Raw genomic sequence first — 20,779 nt, 5'->3', positions numbered from 1 at the left:
ATGAGGTACTTATTTATAGTCCGTGTATTTCCTGCAGTAGATGGGGGGTCAGTCTCACGGTCCCCTTTTGTGCTTAGTCATTGTCCATTAAGTCCTCAGTTTAATCAATACATATAAATATTAAAACACTATAAAACATCAACTGACTTAATGGTGTCATTAGAGTTGCTCTGTGGTGAATTAAGAGTCAAATGATGTTTTCTTTTTTTACAGACATACTCTGGTCTCTTCTGCGTGGTCATAAATCCCTACAAAAACCTGCCCATCTACTCAGAGAACATCATCGAGATGTACAGGGGCAAAAAGAGGCACGAGATGCCCCCTCACATCTATGCCATCTCAGAGTCCGCATACAGGTGCATGTTACAAGGTAAGTCTGAGTGTCCCTGCTGTATATCTACAGTCCACTCCGTTTCCAAGGAAAAGTAAAGCAAAATATGCAAAACATACTTTTTAATGGTGTTTTTAGGTGTGAAATACTTAGTTGACAAAACAATCACACCTCAAGGTCTGTTTAGTAGAACTTTTCATTATCGATTAGTCAGCAGATTATTTTCTTGATTAATTGTTTGGTGTTTAAAATGTAAAAAAATGTTGAAAAAATTGCATTCACAGTTTCTTCGAGGCAACGGAGATCTCTTCAGTTTGCTTGTTTTGTTTGTTTTGTTTGTTTTTTAGTTTACTGTAAAAGATGACAAAGAAAAGCAGTAAATTTATTCATGTTCATCAACTCATGTGCAGTTGGGGTTATTGAAGGTTCTCCCACAAGAAGATTTGATGTTATTTGACTGGAAACTGCACGTTTTCACATCATTTTGGACCATTATTATTACAGTACACATAAAAAAACAACACAGGTTGTAGTTACAGTACACTCAGGTATTAGCAGGAAGAAAAGTGAAACAAATATTCTCACTATATCCTGAAGTCATTTATAATTCAGAACAGGATTAATAATTTATAAACAACTAAATAATGTTTAGAGAGCAGCAACAGTAATGTTTACAACAGCAGATTCACTAAATAAACTCAATAATATCTCACTGGAGACAAATCTAAAATGTCAATAAAGTGAATAATATTTTTTATAAAGTTTATAAAGAATGAAGACATCAGTCACTATCAGTCATCCATCCTGTCTGCTGGTGGGATTCACTGCCTGCAGGTAGAGAGAGGAGGGGCAGACGTGATTTTAGTGCTGATGTTGATCATTTCTGGAGGTCTTTTCCAGTTAGGTTGCATCTTTTGGACTAAAAGCGACCCTTTAAACATCTTGACCCAGCTGTAGCTATTTTACACTTTTCATTCATTTAGAAACACAAAACCTTGCACGATAAGACAGTTCACGCTGAACGATGTCTTCAAAGATCCTCGCCTGCTAGTTGGCAAGTTTCCCGACTCTCTGAGCAGTGACTGACTGGGATCAGACCAGCGAGAACAGAGAGGGTGACCCCATTGTGCTTGACAATAGGTCCTTTGTGTTATTGGAGGGCCGACCAGTGGGGGTGGTGACAAACTGGACAGTCCCGTCAGTCCGTTTTAGGCGTTACTTTCACCATGTTGGTAAACAGAAGGAAGTTTCGGTAGTTTTAATGATACCTTTGCCCCCTCGAAACAAAAACATGTTAACATGTGCTGTAATCAGTCACAACCTTTTTGACCACAGTGTTTTCTTCCTGGTTGTTGTTCTTCCTAAACTTTGAGGAAAAGATGCTTGTGATGACGTTGATTAGAAGGTATTATGTCTTCGAGGCTGATGATGTACCAGCACAGGGACGTAGTTTCAGCAGCAGCCCAGCAGTAGCTGTGGTGGAATTATTCCAGCTCGTCATTTAGTGCAGCTAGTTTCTTGTTGTTACCTCCTCACACCCTCCATCTCCTCCACACACTGCTTTTCTACATGGATGAACACGGACGCATGGGGGCAGGGTCAGACAACCTGTCAATTAGTGATGCTTTGATTCCAACATAGTTTTGTGTTTATTATTTTTATTTGAATGAAGCAATGGTCTCTATTTTTGTGGCATTTTTGCCTTTTATTGGACAGCTGATAGTATAAAAACAAGTAGGCAAACCCAAGCCGGAATCGAACCGTGTTACGCGCCCTGGCCACCCGGCTATAAGGGAGCCCCGAGGTCTGACGTATAAATTTTAATGCATTGCTATTCCATCTCATTTCCAGTTGTGGTCATATGAGAATTAACTGTGCTGTGGTTGAAAAGGAGGTTTGTAGGTTGGAGATTAGTGGAGGCCAGCTGCTGTTCAGCTGTGGCCCCGAGCATCTCAGCAACCTGATTAATATTAGTGAACATCCAGCTGTATAGACTGTAGCACATATCATCACATGTTTCAGGTATCTCTGTTAGGAGCCAGCAACATAGATACCCTGAAATCTTCATCACCGCATGTGTCATTTTATACTGCAATAAAACAAGGTGCAATATTGTTATTATAACTATACTATAACTTAACAAGCTGTAGCAAATTAATTTTTAGGCCAGTCACTGTTTGCAAATGTACTCAGCTATCGCTAATTAACGTCTGGTGAAACTGACACGCCTCTGTATCATAGTAACCGTTGCTTAGCGACCAACAGAGTCTTCTTCTATGTAAACGATCACTTGATTAGTTTCAGGTAAGTTTGAAGTTAGTTTGGTGATTGTAGAGTGTAAATGACAGCCAGCACACAGAGCTGTCAGTCTCCCATTAAGCATCGAATGACATCATATCATCGTTTTCTGGAGCTCTGAACTGAGACTTCTGGGAAGCGACTCGTCAGTCTGTGAAGCTAACGTTAACATCAGCTAAAGCAGCTGCAGTGCAGAGCTGTCAGTAGTGATATATAGTGATAGATATCAAAAGCCACTTTTGAATGTGAGTTACATTTTTCTATAGAAACTCAGCTAAGTTTGCTCAGAAGTTGTATTTTCTCTGACTGACAGGCTTCAAAAACAAACTGCAAACCTTTATCTGATTCTATGAATGTAGAAGCAGCACAGATGTGTGATTGTGAGCAGTACATTCCTATCTTATGTAGCACTATATAAATCATAAATACAGGGAAATCCAGCATTACCATAAAACAGTCCTGCATTTCCTTGAATTGTCTCTGATGGTTGACAAACGTATACATATCACCCAACCTTAGCGCCTGTTATCTCCACATGATTGATTACATCTCGGTGATTAATATCAGACCTTTCACACCTCATGTTTCGACTTTGCGGTGTCAGCTGACGTCTGAACAAGAAAGAAACGCTGGAGACAAATCATTTGTTGCCTCTAATTTACGACCTTTGGAGCTGAGCAGATTGTCAAATCATATTTATGGCTGAAGGGTGTCTAAACCTCGCAGGGATCTGTTAATTACCTCAGCATTGCTGCAAAGCCCGTCAGCGCTCAGATGGGAGGTTAAATGAGGTGTTACCTAACAAAGAGGGGGTGTGTAAGCAGACCGCTAGAACTTACTGCACATCTGTCATTGATTAGCGGTTCAGATATTTTACATAATTGCCCCCACAGCTCCACCGATGTGAACTCAGTGGCATACAAGAAGCTGATTTTTATCAAATCTGGATATATGTTGTAAAGAAATTCTCCTGAATAAAAACATGTGTTAAGGGACAGACCACGTCAACAGCTGTGATGGATTCCAAGAGCAGACATGCATCAACAGCACTGGAAGTGTCCCCAGGTGGGGTTGTGAAACAGGGGGTCTTTGTTTGAGGAGAAATGGAGAAAGACCCCCTTCTGGAGTCTCTCCCTGGTGTTTAATCAGGGCGTAAGGTCAAGTCCAGCTAGATCCATCTTGGCTTAGTGAGATTTTTTCCCCAAAGCAAAACTCTTTGATTTCTCGCCTACAGGTCCATTTTTATCAACAATGAACAAAGCGCTCCTCGTCTCACAGGTCAACAGCATCACTGATATTAATAAAAGATTAAACAAACTGTTTAAAGAATGCATAGTACGTTCCATGAAGTGTAACCTATACTGTCAAGAACGTGTGATAAAATGGACTTGGGAATGTTTATAATGGTGGAGCAAACGCACGCAGCGAACGCCGGCCCACCTGGCACCAATCAGGTCCGGAGCAAACAGTAATGACTTCGATGGCCTTTTGAACCGAGGCCTGATGCCCGGCTCTTTCAACCTCAAGCCTCCAGAGCACACAAAGTACACAGGAAATTTTTGCTAATCGTTTAAAAAAAAGATGCCACGAAGAGAGACTTACAGTCACTGAGACTATTGTGCTTTTTCTCCCAAACGTTGCTTTTTTTTTCTCCCCCCAAAAACAACTGGAGCAGATGTGGTTGTGGACAGTGAAACCTCTCAGTCAGTAACCGAAGGTCCCACATGGTACGAGCACAGCTGAAGCTATAACTGGAACTATAACTATCACTGCTATTCCTTTAATTATTATTTTAAAAAGTTCCTCTGTATCCCCTTCAAATGAAATCTAATGTGACAGGTACTGAAACTACCTGAGAGCATGAAGCTAATGCTTCCCTCGCTGACACGTAGACCCACATACCACAGTTTTTTTTTTAAAGTATCCTCAATGGATTTACACTTCTTTATACATTTTAACCACCAATTAATTATCTAACCCCACAAAATGTAACATTTAAAAACTTCCTGAAGTTTGAAAGGATCAGACATAGAGTTGCACTCATTGTGAAGTCGGGCTGCAACAACAAGTCTCTTCATTGTTGATCAATCTGGAGATTATTTCGTCAAGGGAAATTTGTGGTATTTTCTGACATTTTATCGACCAGTTTCCCAGCACCCAAGTCAACCTCTTCAAACAGCTTTGTTTTGTCTGAAAAATAGCCAGATTCCCAAGGAAACAGGAAACAGCAAATCTACACATTTGAGAAGGTCAGCTTCTGATTTATGTTTTTTTTTACTTTGGTATTTTTGCTCATAAAATGCCTCATGGATTAATCAGAACAGGACAAACATAAATTACATACAATCAGTCGGATTGACAGATAACTGCAGAAGAAAAAAAAGAATACCAGAAGAATGAAAAGGAAAGAAACTAACATACTTTACATACAGTTCATCCACCCACACAGTCCGACCCACCCCTCTTCCTGCATCGCAACTCCTTAAAAACCTGACTCGGCAGTTCTGTACGTTGTCCTCAGCGGTCTGTTTTACAAATACATTTTATAGAAGTTAACAAAATCAATATAGATGTAGGATGTAATCAGATCAGAAGCTTTCTGTCTTTATAGCAGAACTTTCTTTGTCCTTAAGAACGTTTATAGAAGCAGAATCCACATTTCTAACATTAAAAGACATTAAGATTTTTCTTGGTTGCAGTCAAGCCAGAAAAAATCGACCTTCTTTTGATGTTGTAAATTCCTGTACTGTATAACCTCGTCTTTTTCCTTCTCTCATTCACTGATTTTTCCATCCTCTCCCCTCCAGTCACGTCCGTTTGGCCGCCACACTACCTGTCACCACTGATTTATTTTGCGCCTGATGTAAATATTAAGCACAGATTTCCTAAATGAATTCTAGACCAGTTCCCGAGGTTCGGTTTGCATGAATACTTTGAATAAAATAAAAATACTGTTGACAGTGTTTCTCAAATACAGTTAATCTCCCTTTCAGATTTCATTAGACTTTCCTTCTCAGAAATACTTCTCACAGGAAACCAAATACTCTGGATCCCCACTGCATTTGTTTTCATCTCTAAGTCCCCGGCTGAAGCTTCAGCTCCAGTTCTGCCCACACCAGAGGATTTCACCATTACAGCCCTGAAATGGAAGGTTTCAAATGATTGACTGCTTTGAAACTTTGATTTGAAACTTTATTGACAGATACCACTTTGTCAAAGTGAACGGTCCAGTCCATTTTGACCAATAGTAAGTGGTTTTCTTATATTTGGAAGATTTAGCAAGATGAAAAGTATTGGTTCATGGCACTGAAAACATAAGTATAGCCTACTTTTATAGACTGTAAAGCCCTTTTGGCGCCCTGTCATAAGCATAACTGCTCCGAGGCGTTAAACTAATAAACAGTCACAAGTCCTCTCTGTTTTATTAGATAGCTTTTCCATCCCAGAAATACATTGCAGACACCCAGAATTCTTCAAAATTGCAATGATTAAGATTTCAATCTTGTTATAGTTTAGATTCATACCAACTGCCCCTCGCTCCATCCAAGAGAGCTCTCAAACAAATCCCATAATTGCCACATGGCATACTTACCAATTACTTTATTTTAGTTGGAAAATCAAATATGTGGTAATCCATGCAGGATCATTATGCAGTTTTGGAAGTGACTTTTGTGTCTTTTTTTGGCTGAATGTATGCTTAGATTGAATTGCATTCATTCTGGGCTTTAGAATATTAATTTGGAATATATTTAATTGAAAAATGACGACAGTACAGGGTTTGAATTAGTCCTGGTTTGTCTGTAGTTGTAGCGTCAGTTGTAGTGTAGGGCTAAAGGTTAGAGAAGCTGAATCGTGACCGAAAGGTTAGCAGTTAATGTCCAAGTTTATCCTGCTGGTCAGCACCTTTTAAATTATAAAGTCAGGTATGTGCCTCAGGTGTATCATTACAGTTCAGGTGTTATTCTTCCTCCTGATGGAAAACGGTAGCGGCAGTGTGGGCTGGAACGGTAGAAGTAAATTTGGTATCTGCATTAATTCCAGTTTTCCACACGGGAGGTGTCTCAGCCGCGTTCCACAGACGTCCGACTGATGGAGCAGCTGTCCACACAGGCTGCCTAATCACTCATGTTCTCATGCACTTAATGCATTTAACTTTTTTCCCTTTTGCGCACGTAAATACAGTGGTGGTGTGTATTGAGCTTCGGGTGCTGCTGAAACGTGGGTGAACTGCACACACTTTGCACCGTGCCTTAACGCGTCCTGCATGGACACTGACAGAGGACTGAAGCTGCTGCTGATGTGCTGCTTTCACTGCCTGTGTGGACACACTGTTACTTTTAAAGCCACAAGCCACCAAAACTCCATCCACACAGGTGTCTTTAATTATGTCGCCTGATTGGTGGGCGTGTTGTTACACCTCTCAGGGCGGGACATCTTACACCATTTCAGTCTTATCAGCCCATATAGTTTTGTAATGTCACACGATTCACAGCATAGCTCCACCCAGCTCCACCTGTGTGGGTGTGCACGGCCTTTAAGGAAGCATCCGCTATGGCTGCTGCTGTTGATTGATAATCAATTCTACACCGTGTAATTGTGGTGTATAATTGATGTTTTAACAATCATTTGTTAGAGATATTTGCTTTAGGGGAAAGCACTATGGAAACCGTGGACAGCCATTCACGCTGCTGAAGAGGAAATGAGGTCTTTAATTTTCATTTTACAGTTGAGTGGACACTCGTTTACTGTAATAACTTGTACAACTGCTAGTTGATGACTTGGTTAATGGCTTAATATTCTGTCTGTACTCTTCACAGACAACATAAAGAGAGCAGTATTTCCTCCCGTTAATTAGACAGCATCATAGCGCTCGTGGATTTGTCTTCATTACGCTGCACATTCAGCCGACGTGTTCTACGTTTTTACATCGCTGTGGTTTTGTGGAGGCTTTTGTCCCGCTGTGTCACACGAGTATCGGCTCAATCAGCTCGCAGGACCGCTTTCTGAGGTGAGTGTTTGCACTTCATTGGCACTCCTAAATGCAGGCGTTAGCCGTCGTTGGCGGACAGTGACCCGGGCCCAGCGTGCCACAGCCTCACAATGAGTTCACTGTCGTGTGCTGAGATCATCCCCCCCCCCCCCCCCTCCTTCTTCCCCCGGCTCCTTCTCCTCTCTCCTTACAGAGGGAGATGCCACATGCGGAGCTGCTGTGTTCATGCCAAAGCCGCAAGACATCCTCAAATTTTTCACTGTCAATAGTTTGTAAGACCGTCGACCGACCTTTTCTGACTGCTTTTATTGACACCAGTGTAGCACTTCCGTAATATTCTTTCAGACACTTGCTTTATTCCAACTTCTATACCATCTTACTATTTTTATGGTCTGACAACCTTCTTTTTTTGCCCTTCAAGTCAAGTATTCAAAATGATATTCAAATGTCTCTGAGCCTCCACTTTAACTAATAATATTTTATGTCTTGGGGGAATCTCCGCCGCCCCAGACGTAATGGAGTCATGTGAAGCTGGCAAGAGCATTACCAATCATGCGAAACCCACAAAACAGTCCTTATGACTGTCAAGTAATGTTACAGAAATAACAGCGCCTGTTTGGGTACTTCTCATCTTCTGCACAGACCCAGAGTCTCTCTCTCTCTCTCTCTCTCTCTGTGCCAGTAATCAGCGTTTTACAGTCTGGAGACGACGTTAACATGGAGGCATGTTGGTGAATGGAAGTGAAGAGACTCACAATGACTGGATCATATCTTTCTAGTGCGTCTGCAGCCAGGCTGATAAAGGACACACAAGCTTTCCATGCGCCATCGTGTTCATGTCAGATAGGGATGTGAATAAAGAGACACGTGATAGAGGTGCAGGAGGCTAACGGGAGGGTTTTGTTTGCATGTGCACCGTCACGTATGGAGCAGCAGTTGACATCATGGCTTGAGAGAAATCCTGAAGGATTGGACAAGCTGTAGTGTGTTTGTGTCTGTGCTTGCTTGCATGCATGTGTGTGAGGCCAGTCCCCCCCTTGTCACAGCACTTAACTGCAGGAAGTTCCTGGTCAGAGCCAGGAAACCCAGGTTGTCCCTGATGAGCCGTCCAGCTGTGTCCTTAGTCAGATAACCGTCCATCATTTTAGCCCGAAGGAACACAGTCAGCAGCGCTGCAGTCCAGGAAACCTTCACCTCTGGCAGCGTGATCCAGGCTGGGACGCAGCATGTACGCAACGAGTTGAACTGTTCGCTGCATGGCTCAGAGCAAATGTGTGTCTCAACCTTTTTGGCTCGTGACAAATAAATACAGGTTAAAACTTTGAGTGTGAGTTGTGAGTGAGTCACCAAATATTTTTCTTTTTTTTTTTTGATAACTTTAATTTCAGGATTTTTAGAGGCTTGAAAAAGTGGAAGCGTCCAGAAGCTGAATGATTTTTTTTCTTGCATCTTGTCGCCCCGGCAACTATTTTGATTATTGAATAATCATTCCTGTCATATAAAGGCCAAATATTCTTCGTTTCCGCCTCTTAAATGGACAAGTTGCTGCTTTTCTTTGTCATATGTGACAGTAAATTAAAAAATCTTTAGGTTTTTGGATGTATGTTCAGAAAAAAAAAATCTCGCAAAACTAGCATCACTGCGGACTTTGAGAAATCGTGGATGCCATTTTTATAACCTAAACGATTAACTGATGAATTGAGAAAATAATCTGCATATTAATCAGTGATGAAAATGACCGTTAGTTGCAGCCCTGTCAGTGTTCATACACATGTTCAGATAAGCTGGATGTTTAAATAAAGAAACACTATCATCCTTCCTCTTGACGAGTAGCTCAGGGAGCTGAACTATACTGGTACAGTCACAGATTGAACCATTATCATTCTGCAGTTGTACTCTTCTTCTCCTCGTGTTAAATGATCTCTTTCAACCACCTCTAGTACCGTGACGTTATTCCTCTACGTCTCGTTAGCTTGTTGCTGGAGTCATTCCCTTTATAAAGAATCTTGTTTTATGTTGCTCATATGTTGCTGTTTGATCACTGCAGCAGGTTTTGATGGCCCGTCAGATTCGTCCAGTGATTCATGAACAGAGAAACGATATTTTCTCTGTGTTGCATTTTCCACAAAATTGTATTTGCAAGCTCTTGTTTCCTTGCAACCATTTGCAGGCTTATTTCAGGAGCTACTGAATTCATTTTAGAAAACAAAAAAGCCAACTTTGGATAACTTTGAATGTTAAGGGTACAATTAGCTTGTCCTTTCAAATCACTATGTTACTGATGACTCAGCTCTCCCTAGTCAATCTGCTAATGCACCAGCCAATCACAAGTAACTCCCTCAATTATCTAACATACAGACTTTGCAGTACAGTCACAGTATTAATGGCCTCTGTCCTCAGGCCTCTTGATGGATAGGTACTTTTTCATCAAGCAGAGGTACAGGATCCTGTATTAGCACAATTATGTGCCTGCAGGCAAGAGTATTCCTGCTACAGAAACCTGTTAGTATAATGTAATTGCATTTTGTACTTTGAGATAAATCCCATGTTGGGATGGCATCATTACTCATGTTAAAGAATTGTTCAAGTCTTGCTTAAATTCAAATATCTAAACCAGTAATGTGAAATTGAAGGCATTATTTGGTCACTTGAAAATCTTCAAGTGTTTCAAAAGTTTACTGAATAATCATAAATAATCACAATCCCAGTATTCATCGGGACATAGTAGACAGTTTCATCTTTTAATGACTGATACTCTCAATCGCAGCTCTCAGGATGCAGTCAGGAATGAACAAAGCAACATCATGTTTGTAGAGGACAGAGTGAATGATGACTGATGACTTCTCTAATCTTTGGACTTCTTGCTGCTCAGCCAGCCGTGTGACTTGACAGGAGGCCCTGTCCTAGTGGGGGGGGCATTGATGGGAAGAGAAAGTACTGTTCTCCCCATGACATCATCACCGTTATTTTCCCCTATAGGGCCTCTAGGTGACTCGGACCTGCCTCACTCGAAGCTCACAAGACACGCTAAACTAGAATACCCTGGAGGTGTTCGGAGACGCATTAAATGTCGTATTTGATCGCCGCATGACCCACAGTGGCAATTACCCTCAGCACAGCACACATTAAAAATTTCGGACAGAATTGAATCAGTATTTGTGTCATCCTGTTGTGAGCGATCGATGCTATATTCAGTCAGACACTTGTGTAATTTTCTTTTTGTCACCTGGCTGCCATTTTTAGAGATCCTTCATTAGAATATTCTACATTCCAGTACAGTCTGTCTCAAAACACCAGTTAGTCTTCATTAACATCACTGGAATCTGGTCTCCAGTTTAGCCATGAAACACATTCTCTGCACAGGTTGGTCCATGGAGGACAAGTTAGAAATGAGAACCGTTGGTCCAAGTATGTGTGATGGAAGAAAAGAAGAGCCCGTTGCCATCACTGCTGTTACCTCGTCATGTTTGTTTTGATGAGGTTAATGTCAAAGAACTGATTATTACACAGTTTGAACTTTAACTTATACAAACAAACCAAATCACAGCTAATAGAGCTGAAACCATTAGTCCATTAATTGACCATAAGAAAATTAATTGGCACCAATTATAATAATTGATTCATTGTTAAAGTCATTTTTAAATAAAAAGATCACTGGTTCCTGCTTCCAAAATGTTTCATATTTGCTTCTTCTATGATAATAAATCAAATATCTTTGGGATTTGGATTTCTGGTTGGACAAAACAAGAAAATGGACTCTGGCAAATAGTTATGAACATGAATTATAACATTTTGTTGACCAAACGATTAATCAATTAATCAAAAAAAAGATTCTGATACTTTGATAATGAAAATAACCATAAGTTGTAGCCTTAAAATCAAGCAACATTTAAAATCTTTAAATGACATAATGTATGAAGCTGCCATCATAAAGGGAGTACACTTGAATAAGCATGTAGGAGATTCTAATATTATGTTAAACCATTAAAAAATGATTTGTGATTAACAAAAGGCATTTATATTTATTGGTGGCAAAAACCATTTATTAGCAGAATAAATGTTTCTGAGTTACAGTTAAAGCAACGGGAGCGTATGTAAACTTTCACTCAGAATATGAAGCAACCTGAAAAAGCTCACAGATATTTTATGTTCTAATTCATAGTTAATTGATACTTGTGTAAAACGAGGTTCCTCTGTGGCTAATCTGCACAAGACGTCATAACATCGGGGATAACTGGTCCCAGTTCAAGTATGAAAATGATACTCAGCATTTTTCTATTTACCGATGTAAAGCTGACATTACAGCAGCCTTATCTCTGCCGCGCAGCGATCTAACTTCAGCGCCGCTTTCCAACATTTTTGACATGGCCTTCCAGGAAATACCTGTGGTGAAATGCAGTGAAGCCGGAGCTCACTGACAGACGTTCACAGATTAAAGTGATTTTTTTTATTTTTCAGGCTGGATAAAATGTGATATTTAAAACATCTGAAGCTCATATCCACACACTAAAATTGACTTTGACCTTCAAATCCGCAATCTGCTGATGCAACGTTACTTTCGCTCCAGCATTTTGTTGATGTTGTCAATCAAAGTGTGTGAAAGCCCAGTAGAGACTGAATCAAAGACAGAATGCTGACTCTGACTCTTCCCCCCCCACCCCCTCCTCTTCCTCCCCCCCTTTTCCCCCCCTCTTGTTGTCTCCTTCAGATCGAGAAGATCAATCCATTCTCTGCACGTGAGTATTACAGGCTCAGCCCACCACTGCATGACTTGACCGACATTTTCTGCGCTTTATTCAAACCGTTATTTCAGCATACCGAAGTTATTGTTGATAAAACTATTTCAGAGTTAAACTGAGCCCCCTGGACCAAATTAATAGCATAAGGTTCATGGTTCATTCATTACCCTCATGCCTGTCTCCTTTTCTGGGAATTAACATCACATGGTGCAGTTTATTCCACTCGGCCCTTTTTTTTTTCTTTCTTTCTCTGAATTAAGTGAAATTGAAAGTGACAATAATGCATTTGCTGGTAATTACAAAAGGTCAAGAGCAGTGTGAGTGGACCAGCTTCCTCGAGGCCACGACGGTTATTTTCAACTCAAGTGTCTGTGTGACACTGACCAGACTGTCACTACTTGAGAGAAAAGTGAGAAATGTGGGTCTGAGAATTGTCTGACATTTCTGTCGCGCAGCCCTCCGGCGACATTTCAGTGACAAGTGTCTACAGATGACAGGAACGTAGCCAAAGAAAATGCCAGAGAGGTATCAAGACATAAACCATGACACATCCCTCTTCTTTCATGCATGAGTGGTGCAGTGTGAGCGGTGAGGCGTTCATGTTATTCAGTCCCTTTGTTTTACATACAGGAGGTCAAAATAACTTTAATGGAACAACTTACAAAATATCTGTCTTTAATACAACACTTCCACAAACAACATATTGTCTGTCGAACAGATTTGAAGTAACTTAACCCATGTTATCTAATCCGAAACAATGTTGTAGAATTGATATTTCTCTGTTGTATTTATGGCATCTCTGCTGCCTCACAAGATAACAAGCAGTTTCTGATTTTTTGTCATGGTAACATTACTGTAAGATGATTGCATTTTACAAAATGTGTGATGCTTCCACACATGACTTCTCAGACTGATCAGTGTCATAACTATGAATTCATTCATTCAGACTCACTAGTTTACTACAATAAAGAGAGTTAACTGAGTGCGAGACATGGCCTGTGATATTTACACTATGCACAGTGAATTTTGAGCCTTGTCACATATCTGTACATTCTGAATAGGAAAGGATCATTACAGCTCAAACACTATATTTTTAAATAAAAACAATATCGTGATGGGGACAATTCTAAGACGGTAGAGAAAATGTTGAAGTAAATTTCGAAATTGGTGTTATTTGGATAAACTTATTTGGATAAACTGTCCACATATGGGAATCTAAATGATTACTGTCTTGCCTGAAATAAATGTTAAAACTTAATAAAGTGACATACTAATAGCGAATTCTATTATTCTCAGCCATGATGCCATCGCTGCAGGAGTATTTGGTGACCCGTCACATTCTGTCACCTCATGCCTAAACCAACCTAACCAACGCTGCAGGTCACAGACTTTTAATGGGTCACCAAACATGCTGTATCACCTGTTGGTGCAAATGCATTCTGGGATAGCCAGTCAGCTCCCAGTGTAGCTAAAAGCCGGTCAAAAAATACTGAGGTGGCTGAAAAACACAGAGCAAGTAAGACCCCCGAAGAAAGCCACAATGAGAGCTGAAACCATGAAGACCTATTAGTGTCACATCGATATCCTCTATCTAATGCTCTGGTAAGTTAGCCAGCTTAGCTAACATTTGATGCTAGTATCAAGTCAAGTCCTGGCTAGCTATTGAAATATGGTTGTAACGCCTTGCTTAGCTATATAAAGTGCAGCCTGCAAGGCATCTTATTATTATTGTTATTATTATGTGTAATAATGACGTAAGATATAGGGAACAGGAGATTATCAAAGAAGAAGTGCAATTTCTTTCACCAGTTTTCTACCGACAGCACGAGAACAGCTGTCATTAATGTTAGGCGCGACCATTATGCATGGCTGTGCATTTAAAACAGCACAATAATCTAAATTATCTCAGTCATCATTATAATAAACGTCAGAAGGCTCATATTGAAACAGACTTTACAAACAGCTTCACAATTTAGAATAAAATGGAAATATCATTGATACAGGGGAAAAAACAACTGGAGTGTAAATAGTGATCAAAAATTCATCTCATAAATAATTTAGAGGTTTATAAATGTACCTTTGACATTTTACCAGAATGCAGTGGAGGCCCCTTTGGGCGGGGGTGGGGAGGGGGCTTCACGTCAATGTAGAGGCTTCACGAGACATGATTGAGTCAGCACTCGGCTTCTGAAATGGGGGAGCTGAGGAATCTAACACCCAGCAGTTCAAGGCCAACAACAGAGACATTGACGCAATCCCTCCATGATTATCCTTCCCGCTTTCACACTGGCAAACAAGACCGACAGCACTTACACACCGCTCCCCCGGTCTTTACTCTGAGCCACATCACACTCGCACACCCTGAAGGCAAAACAATATTTTGTGCATACTTTGTGTATGCAGATTTGCACTTACTATAAAACCTCAGGCATGCTCTAAATCTAAACGGCTCCCCAACGGTTTTTGCATGGGTTTGAGGACTGGAGATGATTTTCTCCCTTTTTCTTTCTACTCCACGGTCACTGAATGAGAGAGCAGTGAAAAGCAGTCCACATGACCGCAACCACAGCTGCTGAACTGGACACATACTCACTAAAAATATTACAATATTGTGTTCAGTCTTAAGGTCATATTTGTTCTTTTCTTTTTCGGGCGAGTTGTAGAAACGAGGGCAGAAATAGTATTTTGTCTTGTTTAGCAGCCGTAAATTCTCAGCCAAGCAGTCAGAAAGCCAGAAACTATTGTCCCCCTGCCCACAAGCGCTTGCAAATCTATAAAGCCATCTTTGCTCTAGTGATCCAGTTTTTATGTTTAGCTTGTGGTGTAGATGTGACAGATGCATTCTGAACAGTTAAGTGTTTTGCACGCCCTCATCTGAGCAAGCCCGTTTTTGTGTGTACTTTTGTCTTCTTTTGTCTCACAGAGGTGAGTCCGGAGCTGGCAAGACGGAAAACACAAAAAAGGTCATTCAGTACCTGGCACATGTTGCCTCCTCCCACAAAGGAAGAAGAGACCACAACATCCCTGTGAGTATTACCTGAATTTTAACAATACTCCCTCCTTCCTCATTACATCCTGTAGGCTGGCAGCGCCCGCTGGAAGCCATAATCTGAACAAACCCATTGAAATACTAAAGTTAATGTTGGACTTTTACTCATATCACATGTTTATATACCCATACAACCTGTTAGGATCAGGTCATTATTATAAGTCTATTAGGAATAAATCTACCATTGGAACATCAAAAGAATTGTAGTAACTGTAGTAGCGATCACTACAAATAATTAACAGCAGTTTGGGCGAGGTGGGATTGCTGTGGGCTTTGCTGAGGTAATAAAAAAAGCCAGAAGTTTATAAGATACACTGATAATTACAAACGGCATAATGTACCTACCCTTTGTGCACCAGATGTGTGTGTGCACACAATCTAACAATTTGCATTTGTTTATCTGTAACAAACAGCCAGAATCTCCTAAACCAGTGAAACTACAGGCAAGTCTTTATGCTTTCTTATACACCATGTTCATGTGCATGCTACATTGACATTTTCCTCTTAAACAAACTTCCTCTATAATCAGGACTCATTAAATGTTTCACATTAGCCTACCAAGAGCTTTAAAGCACTGTATGTCTGGTAAAGACTGACATGTAAACACTGAAAACAGCATATTTAGCATTTACTCTGTTTCTCTCTGTCAGATGCAAAATGCAGTTGTAAGTAACTTTTAAAAACTAGCATGCATATTCAGACTGTCTTTATTGTGTTTTTATGTATATGACTTTGTTCAGATGTGCTATACTGTAGATTTGCCTGCCATTACTGTGATTCACACTTAGTGAACTATAATCACAGCATGCTGTTTTTATTTGTTGTGGTAGCCACATGTTGCACCTCGGCCGTCACCTTGTGCTGTATCTAATGTAGCAATTTTCACCTCTAATGCTAATGGTAATTAATATTATAGTTAGTTATGTTAAGAGCTGGTGACCACACAGAAGCAAGTTTATGTTTAGGTTTTCCTGCACATCTCGAGTGATTCTCAGTCCTGGTCATCAGGACCCAGAGCCCTGCAGGTAGTCCTTGTAGTCATCTGACCCGTGACTGAACTACACTATACCTGAGATACAGGGTACAAACAAGCTATTAATCTAGAAAACCAACAGTAATCTGCGTCTTGAGGGCCAGGATTACAGACCACTGAGGTATTATAATAACACCTGTTGCTAATTCCATTCATAGACTGCTGTAGGTTACGCTTAGATGCTAATGCTTAGTTTAAAAATATTCAGCTTGAGCCACAGGTTCACTTGTATCCATGACATTATTATTTATTATTTTCCATAATAACAATTGAATCTCCCCATATCCTACAGAGTGGACCCCTGTTTTATGTGAGTAGTATGTAGTTTCTCACCTATTTCACCTCACTTACAATATAAAAGGGGTGCTTTACCCACTCTGTTGCCATCTACTCTTTTTCCACATTTATTAACTCTTTAATGTTGGCTGAAGTTGGGCGGTAGATGGTTTCCATCCACCTTAATCCACCTGCTGTAGTTTTGCTTTAACTTTTGTATTGCATGCTGTGTACTCTCTGTCCTCACGCTGATAATAAGATCTGCTTCTTTTAAACGTTTTAACACTTGCATTTCTCACAATGCGAGGACATTTCCTTCTATTGCTACATTAATCTTCATTTAATAAACTAATAGGCTACCATGAAGCCAATATCATCATGTTATTTGTTTGCCTGTATAATGAAGCAGGTGTCTAATACTGTATGTTCTACTCAGTCTAACTTATAAAAACATCATGTTGGCACTAAAGTTTACAGATTGGTTCCTGATGGCCTCAAAAGAGACAAATGTCTCAGTTTGTCATTCGGAAAAGAAGAATTGTGAGAGATGTGTGTCCAAATCTCACAACACAAATGCAATTATCTGCTGACTGACTGAACAATTTGAAATAATAGAGTAGTCTATTGTTAATATCCTCCTAGAGTTCATCAGTCAGTCAATAAAAAGTCAACTTCTTTGTGGACACGGCTAGTTTTCTATTAAAAAAAAGTCCAAATTAGCTCCCATTAGTAAGACATTACATTAGTGGTTTACTGGACATTACTCAGCAATAAACAAATATAATCATGACATTCATAAGTGGTGTTATATAGATATATTGATAACAACTGAATTGTTGGTCACAGTAGTTATAGTAATAAGGTCAAACTGCTGGTAAGTTACAGCTTTTTTGATTTTGGACCGATGACTCCAGTTGATACCGTTTACAGCTCTGTACTGTAGCGGTTTAAGCTAACATTGGTTTCACAGACTGACTGGACTTCACGCCCACAGCACAGACTACCAGAGGTCTGCTTTCAGAGCTGATTTCATCAAATGATGAATGTATAACTGGGATGTACGCTTGACGGCCACCAAGCTACCAGTCAGCTACTTCTCTGAAATGAACATTAGATCATTAATGTAGAAAATGACCTGCCACTCCGTTGGTCTCCTAAACACCCAGACATGAGGGACTTTGTGGGTGTCTCAGGGCTTTTTACTTCACAATAACTCTCCCATTTGCTGCAACTTTGTGTCTTTAGCAACCTCACAAGACGTTCAGCTTATATTCATGCAAATAAATGACTGTGGCTGAGCGGTTTTCAAACCAGCTCATCTTAATCACTTGACCTAGTGGCGAACGGAGAACCTCTTTCTTCCATTAAGTTGGAGTCAGCCTGAAAGCTCCGTCGGCCCAGATGACTCCTCCACATTTAAACGCTTTGTGCCACTTTCAAGCCGCGCTCTACTTTTTCTTGCTGGTGAAAAGAGCGACTTGTAATATTTGTGTGGCCTTGTGACCTTTTTGGAGCAGATGTTTTAACAGCGAGTGCACAACCACAACCGGCCTCTGCCTCAGAAGATTTAGCGGAACAGTTTTGACTGATCCTCTTTTACTTCACTCAATCTGTCCTAAAGTCTGCCGCACGGCCTGCCAAACAGCTTCTGATAAGAGACAAACTTGTAGCTGCGAGCTGTAAATGTTCTCTCTAAAGGCTGAGAGGTGAAGAAAATGAAATAATTAGTCGGAGGGGGAGGACGCGGGTTTTCTCTCGGCTTCCAAAGGACAGGGTTTATTTGTAGTGTAGACAGATGCTTAAATGTGGTCACGGCTACACAACAATTGGCCATCTCAAATGAAGGAGCCACTTATGATGGCTGTCAGATGTCTGACACGCTCACTTAGCAACAGGAATGTGGGTCAACGTCTAATGCTGCTAAATTGGACCCCTGCTGGTGTTTGTAATCTGCTTTTTGTTTTTTGTGTGCATGCAGCAGACCACACATATGAGTAGAGGTTTCCAATTAACAGTTTCAGCTAACAAGTCGCACCACAGGACTTGATGTTGTTTATATAGCAACAAAGGCTTTTGGTTTGAATCCTCTGCGCTCCGCGGGCTGTGGCAGCGCTCCGATAGCTGGAGAAGGACCAAGGTTTATCCAGTTCAGCTCTGCTTCATCCCAGCTGCTCAAAAACTCAATTAAAAGCAGCCCATCACGCTCTCTAGCCAAAGATCACATTACATGTCTCACATCCTGAGTGAGACATGTGGAAAACGGCCCCCTCAAACCTTCAGTGTGCACAGCTATTTTTTGACATATTGGGAAAATATTCTACTCAGCCACAAGAAGAGAAATAAGGTTGCAAAAGAAGCCATTTTGGATTCTCTGGTCATGACAAAAGCCCACAATGTGGCTTAGATCCAAACGTAATGAGCCACCTGTCTAAACAGCTCCAGAAGTCCAAAAAATTAAGATTCTACTTTCACCAACTGGAGTAATTTTGTTCTTTTCCCATTTGGTTTTGAATCTTCTGTCTTATATAAAAATATCAGCCTCATTTACTGGTCTTCAGTCGGAGTGGTCACTTGGTTTGTATTGTTTGAAGGTCTCCCCTCTTTAAAACTTTATTATTATTATTATTATTTATATTTAGCTCGTTTGACGTCATTAACAACACCAGAAACGTGCTGAACGTGTTCACCGCCATCCACAAAACACAAAGTTGTTACAATATTTATGAACACACACTTCAATGTTATCATGATGATTAAGGGATTCATTTATTTGATTCATATTAGTCTAAATATTCTCATATACTGCCTTTTTTTTTGTCTTTGTCTGCATGAATGCCAGAAAGGATGTATAAAACAATTGTAGTGGAAAATTCCCCAATCACTCAACTGACTTTGGACAATTAGCGTTTGTCCGTTGGCAAATAACAATTCCTCTTCCTCTTGCTTAGTTTCTTTTTGTTTTGTTTTTTGTATGAATGTCACACTCGCGGTCATCATCATCTCTCTGGCTTTGTTCCTTCAGTAAACCCACACAGGGATAAAATATGTGGGGTCATTTCTTCAAACGGCTGCCGTCTTTGTCTGCATGTCCTTCAGTGTTTTCTCAGCGTGTTTCAATCGTCAGTGAAAATCAATGGTTCACAATTCAACTTTTTACGCGGTGAAAAAGGACTGCTGTAACGTCCCTCTTATTTTTTCCCCTTAGGGTGAACTGGAACGTCAGCTTTTACAAGCCAACCCCATCCTTGAATCTTTTGGGAACGCTAAGACAGTGAAAAACGACAACTCATCACGTTTTGTAAGTACTGAAAAAAGAAACTAATGAAGGCGGACTGCATTCTTAATTCTCAAAATGTGAATGGAGCAGATTTAGGTGACGCATTAGCATCCTCAAGACTAGAGTTCATTTGTGTGAGAATAAGCAGAGGTAAAACTGATTGAAAGTAATTTAATTTTCCTACTTTTCCTGTAAGCAATTACTCAGACCTTCTAGTCTGACACAGGCGCCTGTTAGTCATTTATGATCCCTTTGATATACTGGAGCTTTTCAGACCAGTGGCAGCTCCACTCAGCAGACCTCTTAATAGTGTCGTAGGACAAGAGGGACGTGAGTAAAGTCTCGGCTTAAGCGTTACCGCGGTGAATGAATTTGTCAGGTTTAAGGGAAATTCTTCTATAATTACTAACTGACTGTGTTGCCTCATAAAATGTTGACCAGAGTGAAACTGTCTCTGCATGAGTCCCGGCCTACTCAGACAATACAGATGGCCAGAAGTTCCCTTCAGTTAAACAGTGTAGGATCACATCCAGCTACGGAGTCCACGGTTTTCACTTCACATGATCAAAACCAGACCTGTCATGTATTTTATGGCTCCGGACCTGCATCCATAGAAATACTTCACATTCACCGATAACCGCATTGGCTCTTTATGTTGTGTTAAAATAAAGTTAAACATAATGAACATCATGTAGGTTATTTAATCTGGATCAGTGTTCATGTTCATGGAGGATTCATGCTTGTTATCTGTAAATCATCCCCCCATCATTATGTATGTTTGTTTTT

At 40.4% G+C, this 20,779-nt stretch overlaps 1 protein-coding gene across 5 annotated transcripts in view; it reads left to right on the top strand.

Annotated features, from left to right (window-relative positions):
* Positions 1-20,779, top strand: part of myh10 (myosin, heavy chain 10, non-muscle) — a 54,205-nt gene that overhangs the window by 11,450 nt on the left and 21,976 nt on the right. For 2 of the 5 annotated variants that reach the window (XM_067581018.1, XM_067581023.1), the window contains exons 3-9: positions 214-370; positions 12,328-12,355; positions 15,282-15,384; positions 15,821-15,850; positions 16,058-16,072; positions 16,733-16,750; positions 19,922-20,014. In XM_067581018.1, coding sequence (XP_067437119.1) covers positions 214-370; positions 12,328-12,355; positions 15,282-15,384; positions 15,821-15,850; positions 16,058-16,072; positions 16,733-16,750; positions 19,922-20,014 — 444 coding nt within the window. The remainder of the gene's footprint in view (positions 1-213; positions 371-12,327; positions 12,356-15,281; positions 15,385-15,820; positions 15,851-16,057; positions 16,073-16,732; positions 16,751-19,921; positions 20,015-20,779) is intronic. The other 3 variants (XM_067581024.1, XM_067581025.1, XM_067581026.1) reach the window with 3 other exon arrangements.

The sequence above is a fragment of the Thunnus thynnus genome, chromosome 3, assembly GCF_963924715.1.
Source record: "Thunnus thynnus chromosome 3, fThuThy2.1, whole genome shotgun sequence".
NCBI lineage: Eukaryota > Metazoa > Chordata > Actinopteri > Scombriformes > Scombridae > Thunnus > Thunnus thynnus.
This window is presented reverse-complemented; position numbering and strand designations above follow the sequence as displayed.